General features: G+C 37.4%; 1 protein-coding gene across 3 annotated transcripts in view; it reads right to left on the bottom strand.

Moving 5' to 3' along the window:
- MRTFB (myocardin related transcription factor B) overlaps positions 1-24437 on the bottom strand; it is a 213420-nt gene that overhangs the window by 114786 nt on the left and 74197 nt on the right. For all 3 annotated transcript variants that reach the window (XM_010597295.3, XM_064295613.1, XM_064295614.1), the window contains exon 3: positions 13969-14185. In XM_010597295.3, the coding sequence (XP_010595597.2) occupies positions 13969-14122 (154 nt within the window). In that variant the 5' untranslated portion in view covers positions 14123-14185. The remainder of the gene's footprint in view (positions 1-13968; positions 14186-24437) is intronic.

The following is a 24437-nucleotide window of genomic DNA, read 5'->3' as shown; positions in this document are numbered from 1 at the left end:
GAACTAAAAAAGATAAGTGTTGACAGGTTAAAGTATAGATGGGAGAGCGAAAAAAAAGTCTTTCTTTGAAATATACACAACATATACCAATTCAACAATTTCTATATGTACAATTCAGTAACACTGGTTACAGTCTTCATGTTGTGCCACCTTTCTCGATAACCTTTTCTAAATTATTTCACCATTGTTAAAGGTCGTTGGTTTTTGTGAGAAGGCACAGGGTTAACTACCAAAAAAAAACCAAACCAAACCCACTGCCAAGATGATTCTGACTCATGGCGATCCTATAGGACAGAGTGGAGCTGCACCATAGGGTTTCCAAGGAGCGCCTGGTAGATTTCAACTGCCAACCTTTGGGTTAGCAGTCATAGGTCTTAATGACTAAGCCACCAGGGTTTCCACGGTTAACAAAGAAGGTGAAAATATAAGTGTTAGGCATTTAATTCACATTATCATAGTTCTGAGTTCTTAGAAAAGCAAAGGTAGGTGAACAGCATCTTATACAAAGTACGTAGTTTAAAATAAAACTTCTATTGGAAAAAGATTCTACATCAGCATATTTAAACAACACATTAAATTCAAATAATTACATTTTCAAACATCTCGGCCAATATAAGGGTATCACATACAAGGCTCATTTGATAAAAACCAAATATGATATACTCTAAAGTACAAAGTATATGAATATATTGATGACTCTAATTTTCAAAAATATAATAAGTCTTTTTACTTTTCATATTCAACAGTATCTTATTTATTTCGTTTCCATCTGTTACTATCAACAGGTCACCTGGACCAGTGAGAGTGAGATCCAAACCTGACAGCAACTTGGTGGAACTGCACATCTGTTCCAGGTTCAGTTCTTCTGGGTCTCTGGGGCCAGTCTGCTCAGGCGAGCCCTGCACAAGCCTCGTTAGCACAGCTACTAGTAGAGATTCTGATCTGTTCTGTCCCCTAACGCCCACCCTGGCTTCTCAGCACAAAGTCACCACAACCAGAAGTTTCACTGTTTCACCAGCAAATTATTAGTAATTTAACCAAATTTCATTTCTTTAAAAATCAAGACTAACAAAAAATAGAGAAAAATCTATATTAGATAGGAAAGTAATACTTTCTCATATTAATTAAGAGCATCTCCAGTTAAATATCACTTTCTTAGTCTTGGCTTTAGAAAAAAGGTAACACATACATTCTGTATATCTTTTTCACCATATATTTTATTTATATTTTAAGTATCAATCAAGAGCCACAAAATTCTCCAGTACAGTCAGTGACCGCTTTATCATTTTACTTTAGTATTCATTTTATTCTCCTAAGGAGACCTCTATAATATCTTGGATTTCTGACAGGTTATTAGAATATGATAAAATTGGTGTTATTTTTACTACTAATTTTTAGAAGCTTGGTTGAGATCATAAACCAATTTTACTTGCCCATGTCCCATTACTAAATCTGTTCAAAACATATTCCTACAACAGAATCAGATATGGAATTTTTTATATTGTAAGACTCTTCTATTTAATAGGCAAAGCTTTGTGGATCTAAAAGATTAACTCATTGAAAAGAATCATGCAAAGTAGGAAACAAATCACACAAAATCCCCCCAACAACCCTGACCCTTCAAATGTGGAATGTTGTTCACTTATGGTAATTTCATACATGCCACTCACAGACCTCAGACTGAGATACCATGAAGGATGTTAGCATTTAAGGCTAACTGAAAACCAAATAAATCCTAACTGCCCATTTCCTTAAGTTGTCCAGGCTTCAACTCTCTTGGGTTCTGCCCTGCTCATTTATTTTTAGCACTATATTCTTTTTTTAAATGTACAATAATGCACAATAAAATATTTTAAGGGGATTCAGATTAATTGAAAAAAATTTATAGATAAGCTCCCTCTAATAACCTTAAAGCATTATCTAACTGCTATCATACCAAGATTTCATAGAAGAGTATTCTAGAACACTAGAGGTCATTGTGAAACAAGTAACCATATATATATTTCTACACACACACATACACATACATATTTAGTGTGTATATTTTTTAAACGATCACTTCTGAATTTAGGCCATTTATTTGTTAAATAACTGGGGCTAATAAGGAATTTTTTTAAACTTAGAAATATGATTATGACATAGATTTCCTGGAATCAAAACTAAAAAGAAAAAGAATTTAAAAGACAACTCACAGAGCAAGAAATGGCTTTAAACATAACAAATAACTGTTTTATTACTTGAAAATACCAAAAGTCTTCTGCATAATACTTATCATATACATCAGATGCCTTAAAAGAGTTTCAGCAATCCTATCTACTATCTTAATCTCGTCAGAACAAGTACATAAGAAGAAGAAAAACCTATAAATCAGCCCTTGATGACAGAGGGTTTGTTTAGGAGTTTACCAAATGGAATGACCCTGCTGGAATCCCTTCAAGAAGCTTGTGAAAATGTCAGAATGGAGTCTGTTTTGGAGGTCATGGTCCCTAGAGGGCTCTGAGTTTTGGCCTGTTTGTCTTTTCACATGCTTTAATATTTGAAAATCATTCCTTGTAGACACTGACTGATGCCCAGGGAATGCGAGGATTGTGGGAACTGGCAGTACCAACAAGAGGGACAAACTTCATGGGAAATCAGTGCCTACTGCATTTGCCCTCTCAGCTCTCATCAGATAAGTTACTCTTCAAATGTTATGGACGTACATGGTGAGACATTAAGGAATTCCATGCCATTTTGACTTCTTTACAAAGAAATACTTCCAGAAAACGGGCAAAAACTACCGGAGCTATTGAAAGAAATATTTCAGTATAAAACTCTTAATATGAATTAAAATACTGTATACTCCAAATATGTGTACTATTAGCGAATAGTTATAAAGTGCTATGGCCTAAATACTAACACTAACTCATTTGATCCTCATAGCAACCCTAAAAGGCAGGTACTAGTATGATCCCCGTTTTGGAGATGATTAAACTGAGGCAAAGAAGGATAACTAATTTGCCCACATTTGCATAGCTAGTGATGGTGTACCCAGGATCCAGATGCAGACAGGATTAATAGCAGCTGGTGCTATTAATCACCATGTATTAATCAAACATTCAATTTGAGTACCTACAACGTGCAGTAAGGGAAACCCTGGTAGCACAGTGGTTAAGAGCTACCGCTGCTAACCAAAAGGTCGGCAGTTCGAATCCACCAGGCACTCCTTGGAGACTGTATGGGGTAGTTCTACCCTGTCCTGTAGGGTCACTATGAGTCAGAATCAACTCGACAGCAATGGGTTTGGGATGTGCAGTAAGTGCTTATGGTGTAGCACGTATGTGCTTAGATACTTTATTCCATTTAGTACTTCCAACAACCTGTGAGGTACACCTAACGCTATTCCTGTTTATAGATGAGACCCACAGGCTCTGCGTAGCGTGACGTCACACATCTAACATGGTGGAACAGGGTTCAGGCTTGACTCTGCAACCCTCTTTCTTTACAACTAGGCTCTTCTGCCTCTCAGCTATCTGTAAGAATCATCTCTAAATTAATTTTCTGTGTATCACTGGGGGAATTACTTTTATGGGTCTATGCGTCGAACCATTTTATGAGAATATACAACATTTTGAACTGCCAATTTTGTACTAGAGGCTTAAAATCTAGGAATTATTTTAAGCTATGACACATAATAACTGTTCCGTAAATGTTTGCTAACAATAAAAAAATTGTATCCCCATCTCCACCCTTGAAATACCGATTTCTTAATACTTTGGGAGAGCTGAGTAGTCTGATAATGCAAACTTTTATATAACAGGCTACGATGGTTTGATCAAACAGTGCAATTGATATACTTCTTAACTGCAATCAGGATCAAGGCTTCTGTCAAACAGGGTCTTCTATTTTGCTGCTCAAGTCTGCAGACAGCACTGACAAATTCTAACACTTGTCAGTTTTTTAATTTAGCCTACAAGAACCAAAGGCAAGTTGTGAGTCAGACTTTTGGCTTTTCTTGTTATGTCTTTATTAAACAAAGAGTACATATGTAAAAAATTTAAGTTGGTGAAAACAGATATGCAGCTATCAGCATTTTCTTAATGAAAACAATGACATAAATGACCAGAAAAGAATAGGAATAATTTGGGCTTTAAAAAAAAAACTGAAATATTGTCTTTTAGCTGATAATCTGATGCTGCTGTGAACATGTTAATGCATACCTGCCAACCCTTGAAAAAATAGGAAGATATTGCATATTCCAAATTAAATACATTACTTTTGAGAATAACATAATTTGAGTCAACATCTTTTTTTCCTTTTAAAATTGGGGTGGGGGAAGAGTCCGACTAATTGAGAGAGCTGGCATGTATGTATAGTAATACATTCATGAAGAACGTATTAAATAGCAATGTTACTAATTTGTATCTATGGAAAACTTCATCAGTTAACTGAGATGGACGTTATCTTCCATTCTTTCTGTTTCTGCCGCCCAATGAACAGCGCAAGGCAAAAGTGATAATGAGATATAAGAACACATGATGTAATGAGCAAGGGCAGCCAGAGAGACACAAGGGCTGAAAGCTACCATATGGAGATTAGGACGGGCAGACTGTGACACAGAGAGCTTCTGAGACTTACCCATGCTCACAGTCTGAGTCAGCGGAGGAGACTGGAGTCCTGACTCCCAAATGACTACACTTCCTGTTAATAGTAGTGAGGGCAGCAGGTGAGGGTAGAAGAGCCAACAGTATGGATTAAGTTAAAGGAGTCAGAAAACATTACATATGATATTTGCTAATAAGTCTCGGTGATTATTAACCACACACCAAAAAGAAAATTCCAACATGTTTGTTATTCTGCCGTATTTGTCTTATTGCTTCTTGTTACAGTAACCCTTTATTATAGATGCCTGAAAATATAACCTAAATAACAAAGGGAGGAAAAAACCCATAGATCACTTTTTTCTAGTATATTTCCCATATTTAGCAGGCCCTATTGTGGTGTACTGGTGAAATGCTATGGCTGCTAACCAAAGGTCAGCAGTTCGAATCCACCAGGCACTGCTTGGAAACTCTATGGGGCAGTTCTACTCTGTCCTACAGGGTCGCTATGAGTTGGAATTGACTCGATGGCACTGGGTTTTGTTTTGTTTTTGGTTTATTAGAGGCTGGATCCCTGGTGGCATAGCAGTTAAGAGCCTGGCTGCTAACCAAAAGGTCGGCAGTTTGAATCCACCAGGTGCTCCTTGGAAATCCTATGGGGCAGCTGTACCGTCCTACAAGGTCACTATGAATTGGAACTGACTCGGTGGCAATGGGTTTGGTTTTTGTTTTTTATTAGAGATATGGTAGAAAGGAGGTGTCAAGTATCTATCCTTTCCTCTTCCTTTCTAGCTACAAAAGGTCTTTGTGGTTGGGTTAGGTGACAGAAATAAGTAAAAATAGCCCCCAACTTAATTTTAACTAAATCTCTAGTCCCAGCAGAGGGACTGACTATAAACTATTCATTTCCAAGTGGCCTTGAGAGGTCTAAGGAGCTAGGGGGTTATAGCTGAATTATATTTATAAACTAATCATTTATATCATATATGTTATCTTTTATAATTGCTTTATGGGGGTGAAAAAGACTTTTTTTTAAGTAAATTTGTTTCAGTTTATTCACTGGTTGAGTGTCTAAAATAAATCATACCATGGACTTTAGTTTTATGAAAAGTATCCCAAGTAATCTATATAAGAAATAATAGCATGACTCTAGTAACTTTAGAAAAGTCTTGTAAAAAGTTTAGGTAGACACTTTTGTAAGTTTAAGACAATGTGGTCTCATGCTGGTTTGAACTGCTAATTATTACTAGGCTTTAACTCTTATAATGAATATATTAATTGTTGACTCTGAGGGCATTCTGGAAAGAGGACACATTTTAAAGACTGGATAAATAACTCAAAATGAGGCTTCAAAGGTGCTATAATTCAGAGCTATGGTCTTGTTGATGCAATTCTGAAACTGTACACTCTATCCAACCCCCAGTGGTAACTAAAGCACGCTCATGTTAGCGTTCTCATACTCCTCATCAGATCAGACTCGGTTACCAGCTACAGATGGGCTAATGTAAATTAATGCAGAGCTTTCCCCGACCCCCGCTCCAACAAATGCTCCTTGGGTGTGTTCAGTAATGCACTGAAGCAAAGAAAATTCTCAGTAACAGCGAAACTATCTAAATATCTAAATAAGAAACCCAGAGCTGAAAAAAGAAGGCAGACAGGGTTACAGGTGCTTATTTACATTGTGAAACACAGCATGCTATTTAATAGGAGATTTTATAAAGGTCATTATCAAACAGAGTACCTCACCCTTAAGCCACTTAAAAGGCTTCTTTTGCATTTTGAAGGGTTCAAGAGATTGTCACAATCAAAAAGTGCATGACAGCTGCCACAACTAATCATGAACTTCGTCTGAGATGTTAGGAGGTTCACAGACAGCTTTTAAACTTTACAACTGTGTTTAGTGTGAGTCCTAAAGCCTTATATATATGTGTGTGTGTGTGTGTAATTGGTTTTATTGAATTATACATGTAAAAAATACTGAATTGGCAAATGTGTTCATTATGTTTTTACAATAAAAAATTTAAAATACATTAGAAACTTGACTGAAGAAAATTATATTCAAGGAGTACGTATTCCTCTTCTTAGTCTAAATACTCTAAAGTAACTCCTAAAGCATCAAAACAAATGATCTACATGCGTCACTAGAACACGTGTCTTAATGCCCCCGAGAATTAAATATTCAAGATCCTAAACATGTTAACAGCAAAGTGAATGACAAGATTATCTGGCAGTGAATTATACATGTAACAGAACAGGAAAACAAGAATTCCATAGTTCTATGTCTTGGCTATTTAACGTCTATTTATTTCCTTTCCATCTATGACACTGTTAAGAATCCTCTGTCTGACTGTACAGGAGACAGCTGGAACTTTCCTCTCTTTCTCTCACCTATCTCCATTAGGTTACACAAACTTACGCACATTCTAAGGAACACATCTTTACCCAGGACACCCACCACCTTGCGTACTGCCAAATACCTGGCCTGACAGGTTAATGAGGAGAGGAGAAATGTTTTCAAAACTTTTGAAAAGAGCAGCTATGAATATACATCATTATTTTCTATGGTGCAATGCAAGCAGTTTTCTTTGGCTGGGTTCCAGGGCGAGGCAAAGTTTACCTGACTGTTCCTAAATACATTAACACAGGTACTGAATCCAGGGCAAAAAGCCACCTCGTGTTCTCTGTGTGCTACAAACTCTTGAATAAATTATTTCCTCTTTAAGTAAATGATTATTCAGGAACAAAACAAGAGGTAGTCTGAAATTGTTTAGTCTCCTCGATCTGCAACTGTTGTCATTAGGTGCTTTTCGAATCGATTCCAACTCACAGCAACCATATAGGACAGAGTAAGGTTGCCCCATAGGGTTTCCAAGGAGCGCCTGGTAGATTTGAACTGCTGACCTTCTGGTTAGCAGCCAAACTCTTTAACCACTGCACCATCATCAATTTAGGGATATCTCAGAGAAAGATTTTTCAGGTGGGATTCTAAGGTCAAAAGTATAACAACTGCAATAATTAGTAAAATCAAGGCTTCAAAATGAGAATAACAAGTCTCTCCTCTTTAATGAGGTCAGAACCAGGCTGAGTAGTTCATAGTAAATAACAGTTTCAAAAAGCCTCTTAATGTAGGAAGAGAAAGGCTGCAGACACTCATTTTATGCCCACTCGGTACTACTGACAACTTGTCTATTGTGTATCGGTGACCACTTAGTCGATGGACAAACATGATTGATCCTCATCTTAATAATGGCTGGACTTGGAGATGTACCAGAAAGTATTAAAAAATCAAATCGTTTTTAAAAATAGAAATCCCTATCAATGTATCCACTTATGCTATAACAGCACTGGTCATAAATTAAAAGTTTAAATTTGTCACCCAGCAGCATACTTACAGAGTTGCTCTGCCTAACAGTTTACTAGTCTCACAAATGACTGCGTGAATGAGAAGCCTCTTCCTCAGGGCCCTATCAAAGGGTAGGCACAAGCAAAGAGCTAGAGCTGCAAAGGTCAACCTGCAGGTATGCTCTTCCACCCACCTTGCTTTTCCCTGCATTTATAAAGCTATATCCAATTTACACCCAAAGAGCTTTGACTGGGTTTCCTTTTCTTCCAGGTGATGACCATTTGAAGCAATGTTAATATTAGAACATGAAAACAGACCTACTGTGTGTATAAAATGTCAAAAGGAAAATCCATTTCCCTGCGTATGCATTGTTTTAGTATAGGTAGATTATTTATGTGTTTCTATATATCCACTTTCCTTTATGAAGGCCTAACTTGTCGGGAAAAATTAATTTCCTAAATGTTTGCCTTACTCTTAAGGTGCTACTAGCTATAGAATTATTTTAACTACTTTTCAGGGTAAAGGAAGGTCCTCATTTATCTTTACTAAAACATCTTTCTTACTTTTACTCCAGTACTGGGAATATTTTGCCACTTCAATAATATTTCTAAAATAAATGTTTAAAAAAAAAAAATTAGGGAAAGTCTGGAATCATGACTTAAATATAAACTTCATTTTCCTTGTTCAGGTTTGTTTATAAACTATTTAATGTGGCAGTACTTCTACACACTAACCCCAAGGTGAAACATCTCCATTTCCCCCTAGCAGAAAAGGAGATAATTTTAACAAGTGCAATTCAAACAATTAGGAATAACAATAAAACACAAATAGCAAGAAAATATCTAAATTCAATTATTTCATGACATCGAAATAGTACTTAGTATTCATTAATTTTGAGGCCAACACCTTTATTCTGTATTTGATCTGTTTAAACATGGCATTAGGAAGACCTAAAAAGAATAAATAAAATGAAAAAATCATTAAGGTAAGAAAGTTTAAGTTTCTTTCGTCTATATATTGTTTGATGTGGATATACTGTGCTCACATAACTGCATAAAAGACCTAGATTTCTGAAAGCTGAACAAGGATTCCTTTTATGGCTGGAATGTGTATGCAGATTATCATAAGTCTGAATCTAGAGTACATACTCAAATATGAAATTTTTTATCTTCTGAAATTATTCATTAGAAAATAGGAAACTGTCTCATATTTGAGCCCTTCCACAGTATCCCATTATTATCAGATGCTCTTTTATTTATATTAAACAAAAAAATAAAAAGTGGGGAAAACACATTAACTTAAAAACAAATTTCATTCAAAGGATTTGGAGCTATTTACAGAAATGTCCTAATAGACTCAGAAAAAAAAGAGGGGAGAAAAAATACATTAATTATTTCCACATTAATGAACTTAAAATTGAAGTCTTGGATGTTGCTACAAAAGAAGTCTTTTAAAAATTGCTCTTAAATATTCTACTCTGTCAGAAAGGACACCAGTATCAATAGTTATTTCTGGGGAAGAGTAACTGGGTTGTTGGGGGACAAGGCTGGGAGAGTGACCCATTTGCATACTTTAAGTTTTAAACCATGTGAATGTATTCCCTGCTTAAAAAATAGGATAAATTCTAAAACAGAAACCATACCCCCATACAATGGTACAACAAACAACAAATAAAAAATAAGTGATTATGTTGTACACATTATGCATATAAGTGTAAGACAATTCAAAAACTGGTCCTACTGTTTTGTGATTGGGTACTTGTGGTGCTGATGTAAAATGTTCAGTATCAGATCATACATACATTTAGTACTTGCTGTAACTCAAACAAGAGATAGAAATGAAGATATGCGCTAGAAGTTAGTTTAGATGGGTGATTCAAAGTGGTTCTACTGATGATAAAAAAACATTGGCCATAAAAATTCATGTGTAAAAATTTGGGCACAAAAAAAAAAATGGTTTCATGAAATATGAGAGTGAATAAAGCTAATACTTGTATACTTTCACGTTGCTTCATAAAACATGCTTTTAATTACGTACATGTAACTAAATTAAAAATTGGGCCATTTCATCTACCTCCCTAAAAGTTTACATGGGGAGGCACCCTGATAGCCAGGTATACCTTATACCCAGGCACACACAGTAGCTTCTGCAAGAGAATGTGGTGAGTTGTATGAAGTAAATGACCATAATTTCAACTTTCCCTACACACTTCTCTCCCTCCCTACACACTTCTCTCCCTCCCTACACACTTCTCTCCCTTGCTACATATGGCCATTTTCTTGAGCAAGTGGATATTCCAATTTTATATCAGCTCAACTCTTATTTTCTTTGAGAAGGATAATTTGAACATTATATTAGTCCAAGTGTACTACCCAAATCTGATCACATGCAGTCACGTGTTGCTAAGCGTGGCTGTATTCCCTTAGGAACTGTCTAAGATACGGCTAGGTATTAATTGATAGAAAGTTCTAAAGCCATCACCACTCACCCACAACCTCCCAAAGGCTTTGACAGCACCTCAGCTAAGATGCTGCTTTGTACCAACCAAACTGGTCAAGGTTGTGCCTGGCAAGTATCAGGTACAAATCAAAACATAACTTAACTGAAGGGAGAACAAATACCCTCCAAAGGCATGTACTAAAGGACTGCGGTTAGTAGTAAATGTCTTTTATTCACGTTCTTGAGTAAGTTAAGGCCAATGATGAGAATGACTGGGGAAAATGCAGAACCCAGAAAAGTAAGTAACAAAATACATAAGAAAGTATTCTTCAGGGAAACTGTTTCATTACTTCTGGCTTTTAAAACAGAAATTTAAAAAATTATATTTGTGAATTTAAGACACTTTAGAACTCTGGAAAGCACAAAAAATCCAGCTGAAATTCTTAAATCTGCCTTCCTACTATGTAGCTTAGTGTATTTGTAAATTTTACCATTGTTTTGTATGTTAGTTTGTATGTTTTACAAGTTAAAAATAACTGTATACCATCTATATTCATTTATGTTAAAAACGAACAATGCTGTATTTTCTCGAAACTCTGGGTCAGGGCAGACTATCCAATAAGCAAGGTAAGCACGGGCTCACTTGTGCTTACCTACAAATCTGTAGTGAACAATTTAACACTTTTTCCCCCACATCAAAGGGATTCTGCTTCTAGGTATGGCTGGCATCTGTCTCTCTCTCAACTCCACAGCACCTTCCTATGGAATCGAAGCCTCTTTTCAATTTTACAATCCCTGGCAGGGGCGGATGGACTCAGTAAGTGAGGTAAGCACAGGCTTACTTGTGCTTACTTACTAATCTGTAGTGAACAATTTCTCACGGGTTTCACCTTGATGTGGTGTGGTAAAACTCATGTGAAATTGTTTACTACAGATTAGTAAGTAAGCACAAGTAGGCCTGTGCTTACCTTGCTTATTGGATAATCCACCCCTGTTCTGGGATGCCTCTGTGATCAAGGCAAATTTCCAGAACAGATACAGAATAAATAGAAAACAATCATTTTAATATATGCAAGGGGGATGAACCAGCCAAACTGAGAATACAGTCATACCCTAGAACAAATAAATATTAAAAAAAAAAAAGAACTCAAGTTCTTGATTTCTTAGTGATCATTCAGATAGCTTAAATTTTGCCAGTTCTGAAATTAAAACACAACACATTAGAGGTGGGGAGAGAAAAGTGGGAAGAGAATTTAATCATACCTACAATCTATTTTCCCTGGAATCAATATAGGAAGCTATTTTCATGCTTCCTATGTTGCAGAGCAGGAATCTTATGCTTGTGCTAAAATGGATGAATCTAAAGTTTATTTCCAAAAATAATGTTGCTGGTAGGTGCACCTCCGTGAACCCAGAACTGTCACCGGTCAGTGTTCCTACTCTGAGGTGCTGGCCCCATGAAGCCCGAATACCTACCAGTTTTTCCAGATTTGTGTTTCCTTTAACTGCTCTATCTTTGGATTTTTTTTTTTTGATGGGAGGCAAACAGTAGTGATAATTTTGTAATGTGCAGACTACCTCATCTATTTTCAGCCATTGCCATCTCTCTCATTTTGTGTAATACATATCTTTCCATATGATAATGAAAGATGTTTCAAATCTATACCAACAGGCTGGTCGATGCGCTCCAGCAGCTGAAGCTGCACAGGGTGTGCCCTCTGTCACTGCAGCCTTGGCCTCACTCGTCCTCCAAAGGTGTCTCCCTGCAGTGTCTGACCAAGGGCACTGATACCCACGGGGTTGCTTTCTTCAACATTTCTACTGATGCTGGGTAACTCATCCCCAGAAAGTAATACACTAAAGGACAGTACTGTGGGTGAAGGGAGCCCTGGTGGTACAGTGGGTAAGCGCTTGGCTCCTAACTGAAAGGCTGGCAGTTCAAACCCTCCAACTGCTCTGTGGGGGAAAAGACCTGGTTATCTGCTAGTGTAAAGATTACTGCCTTGGAAACCCTATGGGCTGTTCTATTCTGTCCTAAAGGGTTGCTCTTAGTCGGATTTGACTCAACAGCAACGGGTTGTGGGACTGTTATTATAAGGAGCCCTCAGCTGTTAACCAAAAGGTCAGCGGTTTGAACCCATCAGCCTCTCCGCAGGAGAAAGATGTGGCAGTCTGCTTCCATAAAGATTTACAGCCTTGGGAACCCTATGGGGTTGGTTCTACCCTGTCCTACAGGGTCGCTATTAAGTTGGAATTGACTCAATGGCAATGGGTTATGGGACTGCTATTAGTAGGAGCTCTGGTGCTAAGGTGGTTAAGTGTTCGGCAGCTAACCGAAAGGTCAGCAGTTTGAACCCACCAGCCGCTCCATGGGAGAAAGATGTGGCAGTCTGCTTCCGTAAAGATTACAGCCTTAGAAACTCTATGGGGCAGTTCTACTCTGTCCTGTAGGGTCACTATGGATCAGAATCGACTCAATGGCACATAACAACAACGTGAGGGGAGGGATTGGGGGTGCTGGTTCCCTATTTTCATTTTACTACAGCTGGTGGGGGAGGAGTTGAGATAGAGAAAATGATTAATCTGAGGGTGAGCAGGGTGGCTTTGTTTTTCTAATTTTTGTTTGGGCCAGACAAAAAATAAAATGATTTCATCACAATGTATTAGTTATGATGGTCTGCTACTTAAAAAAATAATCTGGTGATCTCACTAACTTTGCCCCTTTACTGCTGAACAATTATGAGGGGTCCAAAGCTGTATGTTTAGCTGGACAGCAAAGTTTTTACCACGAAAAAGTGCTCCAGGGCCTTATAATGCTTTCTACTTGAAGGTCAATTATTTGGGTTATTTTGGCATTTATCAACTATGCTAGCGAAAACTGTAAAAATGAGAAAAAGTATTTGTAAGTGGTCAATATCAGCCCTGTGTATATTTGAGTAAAAGTGCTGATTAGGGAGATCTGCCACCCAATATTGGATACGGGGGACAAAGGGCCTACACAGTTACACTTTTAAATCCCTTTTTGTTTTGCCATCCAAATCTAAATATATACTTTTGCTAGTAGATAACTGTTCTTTTACTGAGATAATCTCTACCTCAAGCCAAAACCAAACCCAGTGCCATAGAGTCGATTTCGACTCATAGCGACTCTACAGGACAGAGTAGAACTGCCCCATAGAATTTCCAAGGAGCGCCTGGAGGATTTGAACTGCCGACCTTTTGGTTAGCAGCCATAGCACTTAACCACTACGCCACCAGGGTTAGATATGTATTTTGAAGGCATTGATTTTACACAGCAATTTTATATCCATTAAAACTAACCTTTATCAATAAGATATTACTGATAATTTAAGATATTAAAAATAAAAAAGACAATGTTGCTACCACAGATTCTTAATGGAGAAAAAAACTGAAAGAACCGGAGAGAACATGAAATTCTGCCTATCAATCAAACCAGCCAGTACTTCTGTGAGGTTCTCCTTGGTGACAAACTGCCAAATCTAACTAACGAAAAATGTAACTGACGAAAATTAAAGAGGGATAAATTGGGCTGCAAAGCGGTAGTCTTTAAATCAAAGTTCCCACAGCACATGCTGGAGAACTCACCATTCTTCCTTTCGTTCAGAGGCGGTAAGTGTTGACTGGACTGCAAGGAGAGTTCCTGGAATTCGTGAGCAACGGCTTCACTCTGAGGACTTGGAGCAAGATGGGCTAACGGTCCCAATTCATCCTCCGTGTCTACTGCCCCTGTGTGATCCATTGTGTCCCGGCCACTGGTAACAGGTAGTATAAGACACCTCTTAAATGTGGCCTTTTGAAGAGACTGTCAAGACAAAGAATGGGTAATTAGATGGTATGTTTATTTTTTCTCCATATTGCACAAAAGTATTAAAACGGAAACCCCAGGTTCTAGACCAGTTTCGCTGTTGTGTGGCCATTACCAATTAATTTACCCTCTCTCAATCTCAGGTTCCTTACTGAAAATACATGACTAACATATTTCCTATCTACAGAAAGCAAATAAAGGGTAAACAGAAGTTCAAAATTATTCTGTATATTTTTTTATGCCATGGATTAAAGAAAATTATAGCTATTGGTGTCGTTACTTAAAGTTTTCATGAATACAAAAATGAGAAGAAAGCCAACTAATACTGATGCAAATAAAGCAATCTGGCTTGAAAAACCATCTTAATGCCTATATACCGAACAACTTCAAATCAGTCAACATTCACAGCAATCAGTAATGTCCTAGATAATAACTCTCCATCAGCCTGAATCTCAGAATGAGAACAGGTAACGGAACCCTCAGCTATGCTGTTATGGACATACGGCGTACACCAAAGAAGAAATTTTACTTTAGACCACTGAGATTAGGAGCTGTTTGTTACCACAGTAACCTGGCCCATTCTGACTGATACAGAAGCTGATACCCAGAGTACCAAAGATACAATAAAAACCATAAATATGTGGCACTGACTTAGGGGCTGAGCAGTGGTCAGCAAGAAAATTTTTCATCAGAAGCTAAAAGGCAAAACATTTGTAAAAAACTGTTGTCTGCTTAATAGCATTCCATACCACAGTTTGTTCATCCATTTCCTTATTGACAGGCATCTGGATTGCTTCCAGTTTTTTAGTATTACCAAGGAAGTCACTCCTGTACAAGTATATGGATATGTGCTTCCATTTCTCTTTCGTAAAACCAGGAGTAGAATAGCTGAATCACATGGCAGGTATGTGTTTAAATTTTTAAGAAACTGACAAGCTGTTTTGCAAAGCGGTAGCACCATTTTGCATTCCCACCAGCAGGGTATGAGAGTTCCAGTTACTCCACATCCTCCCCAACACTTAACATGGCCAGTCTTTTTAATTTTAGCCATTCTAATAGCTTTATAGTGGTTTGTCATTGCAGTTTTCGCTTGTATTTCTCTAATGACTAATAATGTTGAATACCTTTTAATGTGCTTATCTGCCACCCATACGTCTTCTTAAGTATCTGATCTTATCTTTTGTCCATTCATTAAATTGGGTTGTTTTACTATTATTGAATTTTGAGAGTTCTTTACAGATTTTGGACACAAGTACTTTATTAGACATGTGCTTGCAAATATTTTATTCCAATCTACAGCTTTTTTATGGATTACATCTCAACATAAAGAAAACAAAAATCCTCACAACTGGACCAATAAGTAACATCACGATAAATGGAGAAAACATTGAAGTCGCCAAGAATTTCATTTTACTTGGATCTACAATCAACACCCATGGAAGCAGCAATCATCAAACAACCTATTGCACTGGGCAAATCTGCCGCAAAAGATCTCTTAATTCAAGTGTTAAAAAGCAAAGATGTCACCCTGAGGGCTAAAATGAGCTTCACCCAAGCCACGGTATTTTCAATCACCTCAAGCTCACGCGAAAGGTGTACAATGAATAAAGACGATCAGGGAAGAATTGATGCTTTTGAATTATGGTACTGGTGAAGAATACTGAATACATCCTGGACTGCTAGAAGAATGAACAAATCTGTCTTGGAAAAAGTACAGCCAGAATGCTCCTTAGTAGTGAGGAAGGTGAGACTTTGTCTCACATACTTCGGACATATTATCAGGAGGGACCAGTCCCTGGAGAGGGATATCATGCTTGGTAGGGTAGAGGGTCAGTGAAAAAGAGGAAGACCCTCAAGGAGATGGATTCACGCAGTGCCTGCAAAAATGGGCTCAAACACAGCAACAATTATGAGGATGGTACAAGACTGGGCAGTGTTTAGTTCTGATATACATAGGGTCACTATGAGTTGGGACCAACTCGAGAGCACCTAACAATAACAACACAGCTTTTTAAAAATGCTCTTACCAGTAATTTTCTGAAGAACAGATACGTTTTCAATTTGGTGATGTCCAATTAATCAATTTCTTTCTTGTATGGATAGTGTTTTTGGTATTGTGGCTATGAAATCTTTGATTAACCCGAAGTAACAAACATTATATCCTATGTTTTCTTCTAGATATTTTATAGTTTAGGTTCTACACTTAAGTCTATGATTCATTTTGAGTTAATTTTTGTATATGCTCTGAGGTTTGGATCAAAGTTTCTGCTTTTGTTTTGTTTACATATGGACATTCAATTACCCTGCACATTTGTTGAAAAGACTCGTATTTTTCTCCACTGAACTCTTTGCACTTTTGTTGAAAGTCAGTTGACCATGTATACGTGGATATATTTCTTGACTTTCTATTCTGTCCCCAGAGAGGAGAGACTAAGAGAGGGGTTGCCCTAAATTCTGCGTATAAACTCTGCCCAAATCCCTGGCTGACCTCTAAACTACACAAGTGCAAGGCAGACTCCAAGTAGTCCAGCTAAAGCAAAAAGAACTGAATTGAGATTTCAGCTACTGCCCACTGTAGGAAATAGAGAGCTTATTGTTTGAGTTCAGCAAAGTTCACTGCCTGCTAAAACAAAACAAAAATACACCTACTCCTCACTTATCAGCGTGGTTAGGTTCCAAAGACCAGATCGATATGTGAAAATTGGCATTATACAAAAACAGAGAATTTTTTTTTCTGTCTTCAATCTGTGTGTCTGAATTTTTTAGTTTACAAAATATGAACATAGAAATAATAAGAGCTAAGATTTACTGATGTGCTTATCCCTGTGACAAGTCCAGTTACACATTATTCTTCTGCAGAGAAGGAGGCTTAGAGGAGACAAAGCTGGATAAAGCTGGGCTGTGTGACTGGGGGCCCACGGCTTAGCCACTTCACCTTCCTCCTGCGCTGGGTCAGAGCTTCTTGCCTCCTAAAACCACCTTGAGGGCTCTACTCTCATTCCCGCAAGCCCTGCATTCACAATCCTGGAGCCTGCTCTGCTCTCCAGGCCTGGTGAGTCACAGAGGCTCAGGGCTTCTTTTGAGGGTGCTGGGAGGCTGGAGAAGTACTCAACTCTGTCAAGGCAGAGGCTTCAGGTCCAGTTCAGCTTACTTTGGGATGTCATTAAACTCGCACGCATTTCTTCCAAATGCCCTCTCCAATGCCTCTTTCCTCCCTTTCCACCCCACAGCAATTGTGAGCTGCAGGGCCTCATGCCACATAGGAGCTGGGAAGCCAGAACAGGCAGCCACTGCCTCGATGCTGTGACCACAGAGGAAACCGGCCCCGTGCAGTGCCCCCACCAGCAGGAGGGAGCAGTGGTGTTGGGCAGCACAGCCCAACTCCCCAGAGGCCACCGGGAGATATTCCTCAAGGGAGGGGATGCTCTGCAGCTGTTGCTGCTATGCCCGCCGTCTTGTTAATACACAAAATAGTACGAGAGTAGATATTTTACCATTGCTGTAAATGAAAATGTTGGATACCAGGACAGTTGATAAGTGAGAAGCAGATGAAGCCTTGTGAAAGAACTTAACAGAATCCAGAGTCTCTACAACTGTAACTCCAGAATTCTATATCCAAGGAAAATGCCCATGAACAATGAAGGCAAAGTAAAGACATTTTCAGATAAAAGAGAAGTAAGACAACTGGTCATCAGTAGCACACACACTGTCTATTAAAAGAAACTCTTCAGGCTTAAGAGGAGTGATATCAGAGGAAAACTTGATCTTAGAGATGAAGAGCATCAGAAATACAAAACATGCAGATAAATATCAAAGACTAGCTTTTCCCTCAATTCCTTTAATATGACCATTCACAGCACAAATATAACACTGTAATGTAGGGTTAATAACGTATGCAGATGTGCTATATATGACAACTATAGCATAAGGATGAAGGAGGGGTAAATGGACCTATATGGTTGCAAGGCACTGACATTTTATGGGAAGTAATACAATTTTAACTCTAAGTTGACTGAGATGCTAAGGACACATACTGTAATCCCTAGAACAATCACTAAAAAAAAACAAAAAAAAGGCAAAGAGTTATAGCTGAAAAGCCCCTACAGAAATCAAAATGGAATTATAAAAATACTCAACCCAAAAGATGTAAAGGAGGAAGGAACCCAAAAAGAGACAGGACATATGGAAAAACAAATAGTAAAATAGTAGACCTAAATCCAACTTTATCAATAATTACATTAAATGTAAATGGGTTAAACAATCTGATTAAAGGCAAGAGTGGCAGAGTGGGTTTTTAAAAAAAGTATGCCTACAAATGACATATTTTAAGTATGAAGATACAAATAGGGTGAAAGTAAATGGAAGGAAAAAGATAAAGAATACAAACAGTAAGCCCAAAAAGTCTGGAATGAGTATATTAATATCAGACAGATTTTAAAAAGATGTGTTAGGTATACCACAATAAAATAAAAAAGAAGAGAAAAGTAGTTTTAGGTGGGTGAATTTCCATGTAAAACGATTTCTTTCACCATGGAATATTAAAATATGACTGTCAGATATTTTCAAAACTATGAATTTTTATTTCAAAGTATTCATTCATACGAAATAAAATCTATTCACACCAGATTTATTCTAAGTTACAAGTACCATAATACCCTTATCATGAAAAAATGTACAAACTCTGCACATTAGTGATAATGTTTTGGAAAATCCTTTATGCATACAATATTAAAACATTTTCATACAGTATTATCTGTTCTTCATATTAAAGAATTTTTTTCAACCCATTATGTGTTGGCATTATGCTCACCTTAAACTCCTACACATCTCTACAAATTAAGAAAATTATAAGCTAAGAAAATTTTTTATAAAATGTAGCAATGGAAAAGAGTAAGTGCTCAAAAAAATGTAACTTATTATTCATGAATTTTTTTTATGGATTACAGACTATATCTTCTGAAATTCTACTACAAAATTTGCATGCTCCCACCTAAAGTCTTCTTAGCTGCTTGCTAATTTTTTTAAACTGAAATCCAACATCAAACATAAAGAAACACTCTCTGTCCAGTAGTCTCTAATTGAGATTTTGAAGAAATGGCATTGGAACTGATTCTTTCACTGGGTCATAATTTAGTTATGAAAGTAAAGCAATCATTTTAGCTTTAACTGGAAGACCCAGGATCAAATATTATTTTGTCCAAATTTGATAGAATGAATACGTTATTAATGTTAGTATGATGTTAACACCTTACAAATCCCAATAACATATTACATTCCAAAGGGAAACTAATCCAACATTTATCCAGCATTAAGTAAAAGCATGGCACAATACTAGTTGGACTAACCTGGGATATAGTTTCTGCTCTCAAAAATCAAGCCATTTCACTGTCAGATATTATCTTACCAGAGACAAGGAAAAAGAAAAAAAAAAAAAAGAGGAATCACACTTTCATTTGTTCATCTATTTCTTCATTCATTTTTTTCTGAATAGAGTGAAGATAATATCAAGATTAATAATTTATACTTAAAAAAAAATGCTAGGCTATTGGGCTAAGGTTGTCCAAAAATTAGTGCTAACATTTATTTTGAACCAAATGTAAGTCCAAAGCCAAATCTCTTTCCACTGGATCTTACTGCCCATAATAATTAATTTACATGGAATTCTAGGGAAAGGGATGACATACAATCACTGCTATATACAAGAGACTCAAAGTAATCAAAGAGTTCAGAGGGTATCACTGACAAACATCAAAGTTTAATACATAATTGGCCAAATGCAGATTATCCAAATATACGCAACAAATAATGTTTTAGGATAGTAAAACTGTTGTCCCTACCTGTAAAGCTCCACTGAAATACAAAGAGGAAAACACCTGGCTAACAGCCAGTGAAAATAAATTTCTAAATTCAAACAAGATAAAACAGCAGACTTGGATCAAGAAGTTCAAAGACAAAGTTAATCATACACCCAAAGTAATCCCCTACACTTGAAAGTATTTACTGTATTTTCACACAAATAACGTGTGCCTTGTACATATGTTTGCCAACCATGCTACCCCCCCATGAGATATTTTCATAAATGTGCTACGCTGTTTTTTACAGCAACATACACACAAAAAAAATTGGCATGGTGGTGCTTACGAAAATACCTCATGGGGGAGAGTGTGGTTGGCAAACAAACGTACAAAGTGTGCATCATTTGCGTAAAACTATGGTATATCCTTAAGTCCTATGATCAAACAAGACCAAATTTTCAAGTCAAATGCACTTTGGAGAAACAGAACTTCGTGCTACTGGATTAGGTAAATTAATGATGTCAATCCTGGGTTACTTTATGTTATCTGTTCTTTGTTCTTCCCCCAAAACACCTGGACGGCAATTTGTTAAGCATCTGATGCTACAGTTCGAGATGTACTTACTAGTGTAAGAACAAAATTGTCAATAGTATATATTAAAATATTTCTTAATAACATATTGGTATTTCTTATTATCCTATTCTAAATGAAATTTCTTAAGGGTATTAAGAATTCAGTATTAAATGTATTTATTTTGTTACATAAACAAAATACACCGCTAGTTTTATAATACAGATAGTCCCTGACTTACAACATATTCGAGTTGTGATGAGCTACTTAGGGCTGTCAGAGTTTTTTTGGTACAGCTTATCATTAGCAATATGTACAACATACCAAAAAAACAAAAACCAAGCCTGCTGCTGTCCAGTCAATTCCAACTCATAACGACTCTATACGACAGAGGAGAACTGCCCCATAGGGTTTCCCAGGAGCCTGTCGTGGATTTGAACTGCCGACCTTCTGGCTAGCAGCCTTAGCTCTTAACCACTAAGCCACTGAGGTTTCCAACATACAATGTTACTACATACAATGTTAAACTATATATACAATGTAAAAACATACAGATCACTACATACAATGTTAAAATATATCTGTAAATTTATATGTCATGTTTCCAATCTCAAAAGACAAAGATTAGATACATTAAGATACCGATAATAAAGGGCACTAAAAATGAAAACTAAAAAAAAAAAAAAAAATGAGGTATCCAACTTAGTCAGAACTGACTTATGATGGAGTCTTCAGAATGGAACCCCGTCGTTAAGCTGGGGACTACCTGCACAATAATCATTTGAGGGGGTTAAAAAAAAACTCTGATGCTGGGGGCCCCCATCTCCAGAGATTCTGATACAATTGGTCCGGGGTAGAGTGATTTTAAAGTGTAACCTGCTTGGGAATCACTCATCTAGTGGAATCCTATCATTTTATAGAGGGGATAAACTCATGTCAAGGAGCGAGAACAGAAAACAAGCAAATTATAACAGCATATATGAAAAACAGTACAATACAGGTAGGTGCAAGGTGCTAGGAGACCCTAGAGAATTGAATGTCTAATTCTGTTGGGTAAGTTAGGAAAATCTTCAAGGATGAGTCGGAGTTTGCCAGGCACAAGAGTTCTTCTCATCAGTAAGAACATAGCAGCATGAACAGTTATCAGATAAGAGCAAAAACCTTGACGGGGGCTAGTGGAGAGATGGCATGGATGGAGTGGTAGAAGTTAAGGCTAAGGTGGGAAATTAAAGCGCAACTGTAATTATGAACCCTAAAAAATAGTGATGTGATTAGATTTGTATTTTAGAAAGATAATTCTGGCAAAAGCCAATACTGATGAAGTCTAACGACGACATGGTAAAGGGACTGAGTTAAGATAGCAGAAACGTAGAAAAGAGAATGAATTCATGTAAGATTTAAGAGGCAAAACGTAAAGGCTTGATGACTGGCTCATTGGAAAGGTAAAGAAATGACGGTGACTGAGGTTTCTAGATTTGGGGGTTCAAAAGGCTGCTGGTATCATTACACAGGTCAGGGATGAATAGTGAGGGGAAGGTGAGGACTGTTCATTTTGAGAAACTACAGGTCTCCTAGGAAACCCTGGTGGCATAGTGGTTAAGTGCTATGGCTGCTAACCAAAAGGTCTGCAGTTCGAATCCATCAGGCGCTCCTAGCAAACCGTATGGGGCAGTTCTACTCTGTCATTGACTCGATAGCAACAGGTTTTTTTGTTTTTGGCTAGGTCCCCTAAGGAGCCCTGGTGGCACGACGGTTAAGTGCTCAGCTGCTAACCAAAAGGTAGGTGGTTTGAACCCACCCTGCGGTTCCTTAGGAAAAAGACCTGACCATCTGCTCCCGTAAATACTATAGTCTAGGAAACCCTGTGGGGCAGTTCTATTCTGCCACAGGGAGGCTGTATGAGTCGGAATGGACTCGCGGGCACCCAACAATAACAACATAGGTCCCCTAGGTAGGGGCTTTGAAAAAAGAGTATGGTTTGTGAGACAGCTATTTGACTTCAGACAAATTGCTTAACCTCCTGTGCACCCAGTTTCCTAATTTAATAACAAAGGAAAGGAAGAAAAGGGAAGTATATTTGCTGCATCTCTACTCCTGGCACTAAGTTCACTCTATGTGTTCCCTAATTTTACCCTGATGACTTTTCTGTGAGAAGATTATTGACGAGCATCAAAGCCAGGATTTAAATTTAGGTCTGTCTAACTTCAGAGCCCATATTCCTTCCATGATAACATGACATTTATGTGCCCAAAGGGAAATGAGTTGGAGCAAAAAATTGGAAGAGACAGATGTGGGGGTTGGGGGAATGGTGGGGATGGGGAAGACGAAGTTGTGAAAAGATCCATTCATACACTTCTTTACCATTTGTACTGAAGGCCCATATGCATTAGGCACAGGGCTGGGCTCCTGGGTTCCAATGTCAAATCACTTGCAACCCCATCCCTCAAGGAGGTAATGGCCTTGTCAAACAGGCAACTACAACGTAAGTGCTGTAAACAGCAGCAAGCACGTCATGCCTGCTTCACGGCAGATGTAAATGAACACGCTCCTCCTATTGTTCGGTTTTAGCAACGCGTTAAAAGTGTAACTGGAATTCAACTCCAGGCCAGAAGAAAATCAAATCTACAGTAGCAGGTTCATAGAAACATAAACAGGACATCTTTTTGACACTAGGTTAAAATTCTTTCAAATAAACAACTCTAAGCAGTGTTATCTGTAGCAGTTGGTTTTTTATGTGTAGCCATTAAACACATAACAAAAATGTACTATAAATACATCAAATACTGACAACGCACTGTATAGAAAAGTTATATAACTGTTCCCCATGTTGCAAGTGGCTGCTACAGCTCTAAAAATGTCAATGTGATGATTAATTTTTCCCCTTGTTTACAGTAAATTTGTTTCAAATGAACATAACATGGAACGAATTATAGATTCAACACCCTCCAAAAGGATGCATTCTAAATAGGTACTCTACTACTTAAGTAAACAGTTCTGAAATATTCATTATGATTCATTTATAAATAAAAAATTTGAATTAGCAGTTTTAAAATACATGTGGCTTTTAAATCACTATATAAAAGACATAAACATTTAGAAATTTTTATCTGTTCTGCAAGTAAAATGGTCAAAACTAAGTCATTTTAGCTTGAACGATTGGGTTTTCCTTCTCCAAGTTTATTTATAATGAATGACTCTCAGAGAACAAGGATTGGAGAATTAATTTGAAATGGGAATGATTTCCATATTTAGCAAACACTGCGTTAAAAACAAACTCTACATATGTACACCTATGTTCACTGCAGTATTATTCACAATAGCAAAAACATGGAAATAGCCTTAAGGGACATTTTTTGTAAATGCTATAACATATACAATTTTGCGACAACAGCAATATCAACCAAAAACGATATGTGTGGTGACACAGGTAGATAAGTATGCATATATGTGTATAGGAAGGTGTATGCGTATACATACATGTGCATGTATAGGTGTACCCACAGACATAGCCATATACGTGCTTGTCTGTACTGCATACATAATTACACATATAATAAAGCAAAAAGGGGGCACAGTTACAGACAGTTCCTAGATATAACCAAACACCTCACAAAATTGGTTTACTGGATCTGAAGGCTTAAGACCATAGTCTCGTGGGATAACATGGTCAGCTAACTGCATAACGTAGTTCATAAAGTTTATGGTCTACAGCCTAGTTTGATGAGTAGTATCTGGTGTCTTAAAAGCTTGAAAGTGGCCATCTAAGATATTAACTATTGGTCTCTACTTGTCTGGAGCAAAAGAGAAAGAAGGAAATCAAAGACTCAAGAAACTACAGGACTAACAGCCCACACGAACCATGGCCTCATCTGTCTCAAGACCAA

This window comes from Loxodonta africana, chromosome 12 (genome assembly GCF_030014295.1).
Source record: "Loxodonta africana isolate mLoxAfr1 chromosome 12, mLoxAfr1.hap2, whole genome shotgun sequence".
NCBI classification, from domain to species: domain Eukaryota; kingdom Metazoa; phylum Chordata; class Mammalia; order Proboscidea; family Elephantidae; genus Loxodonta; species Loxodonta africana.
Note: the sequence above shows the minus strand (reverse complement) of the source record. Positions and strands in the feature narration are given on the sequence as shown.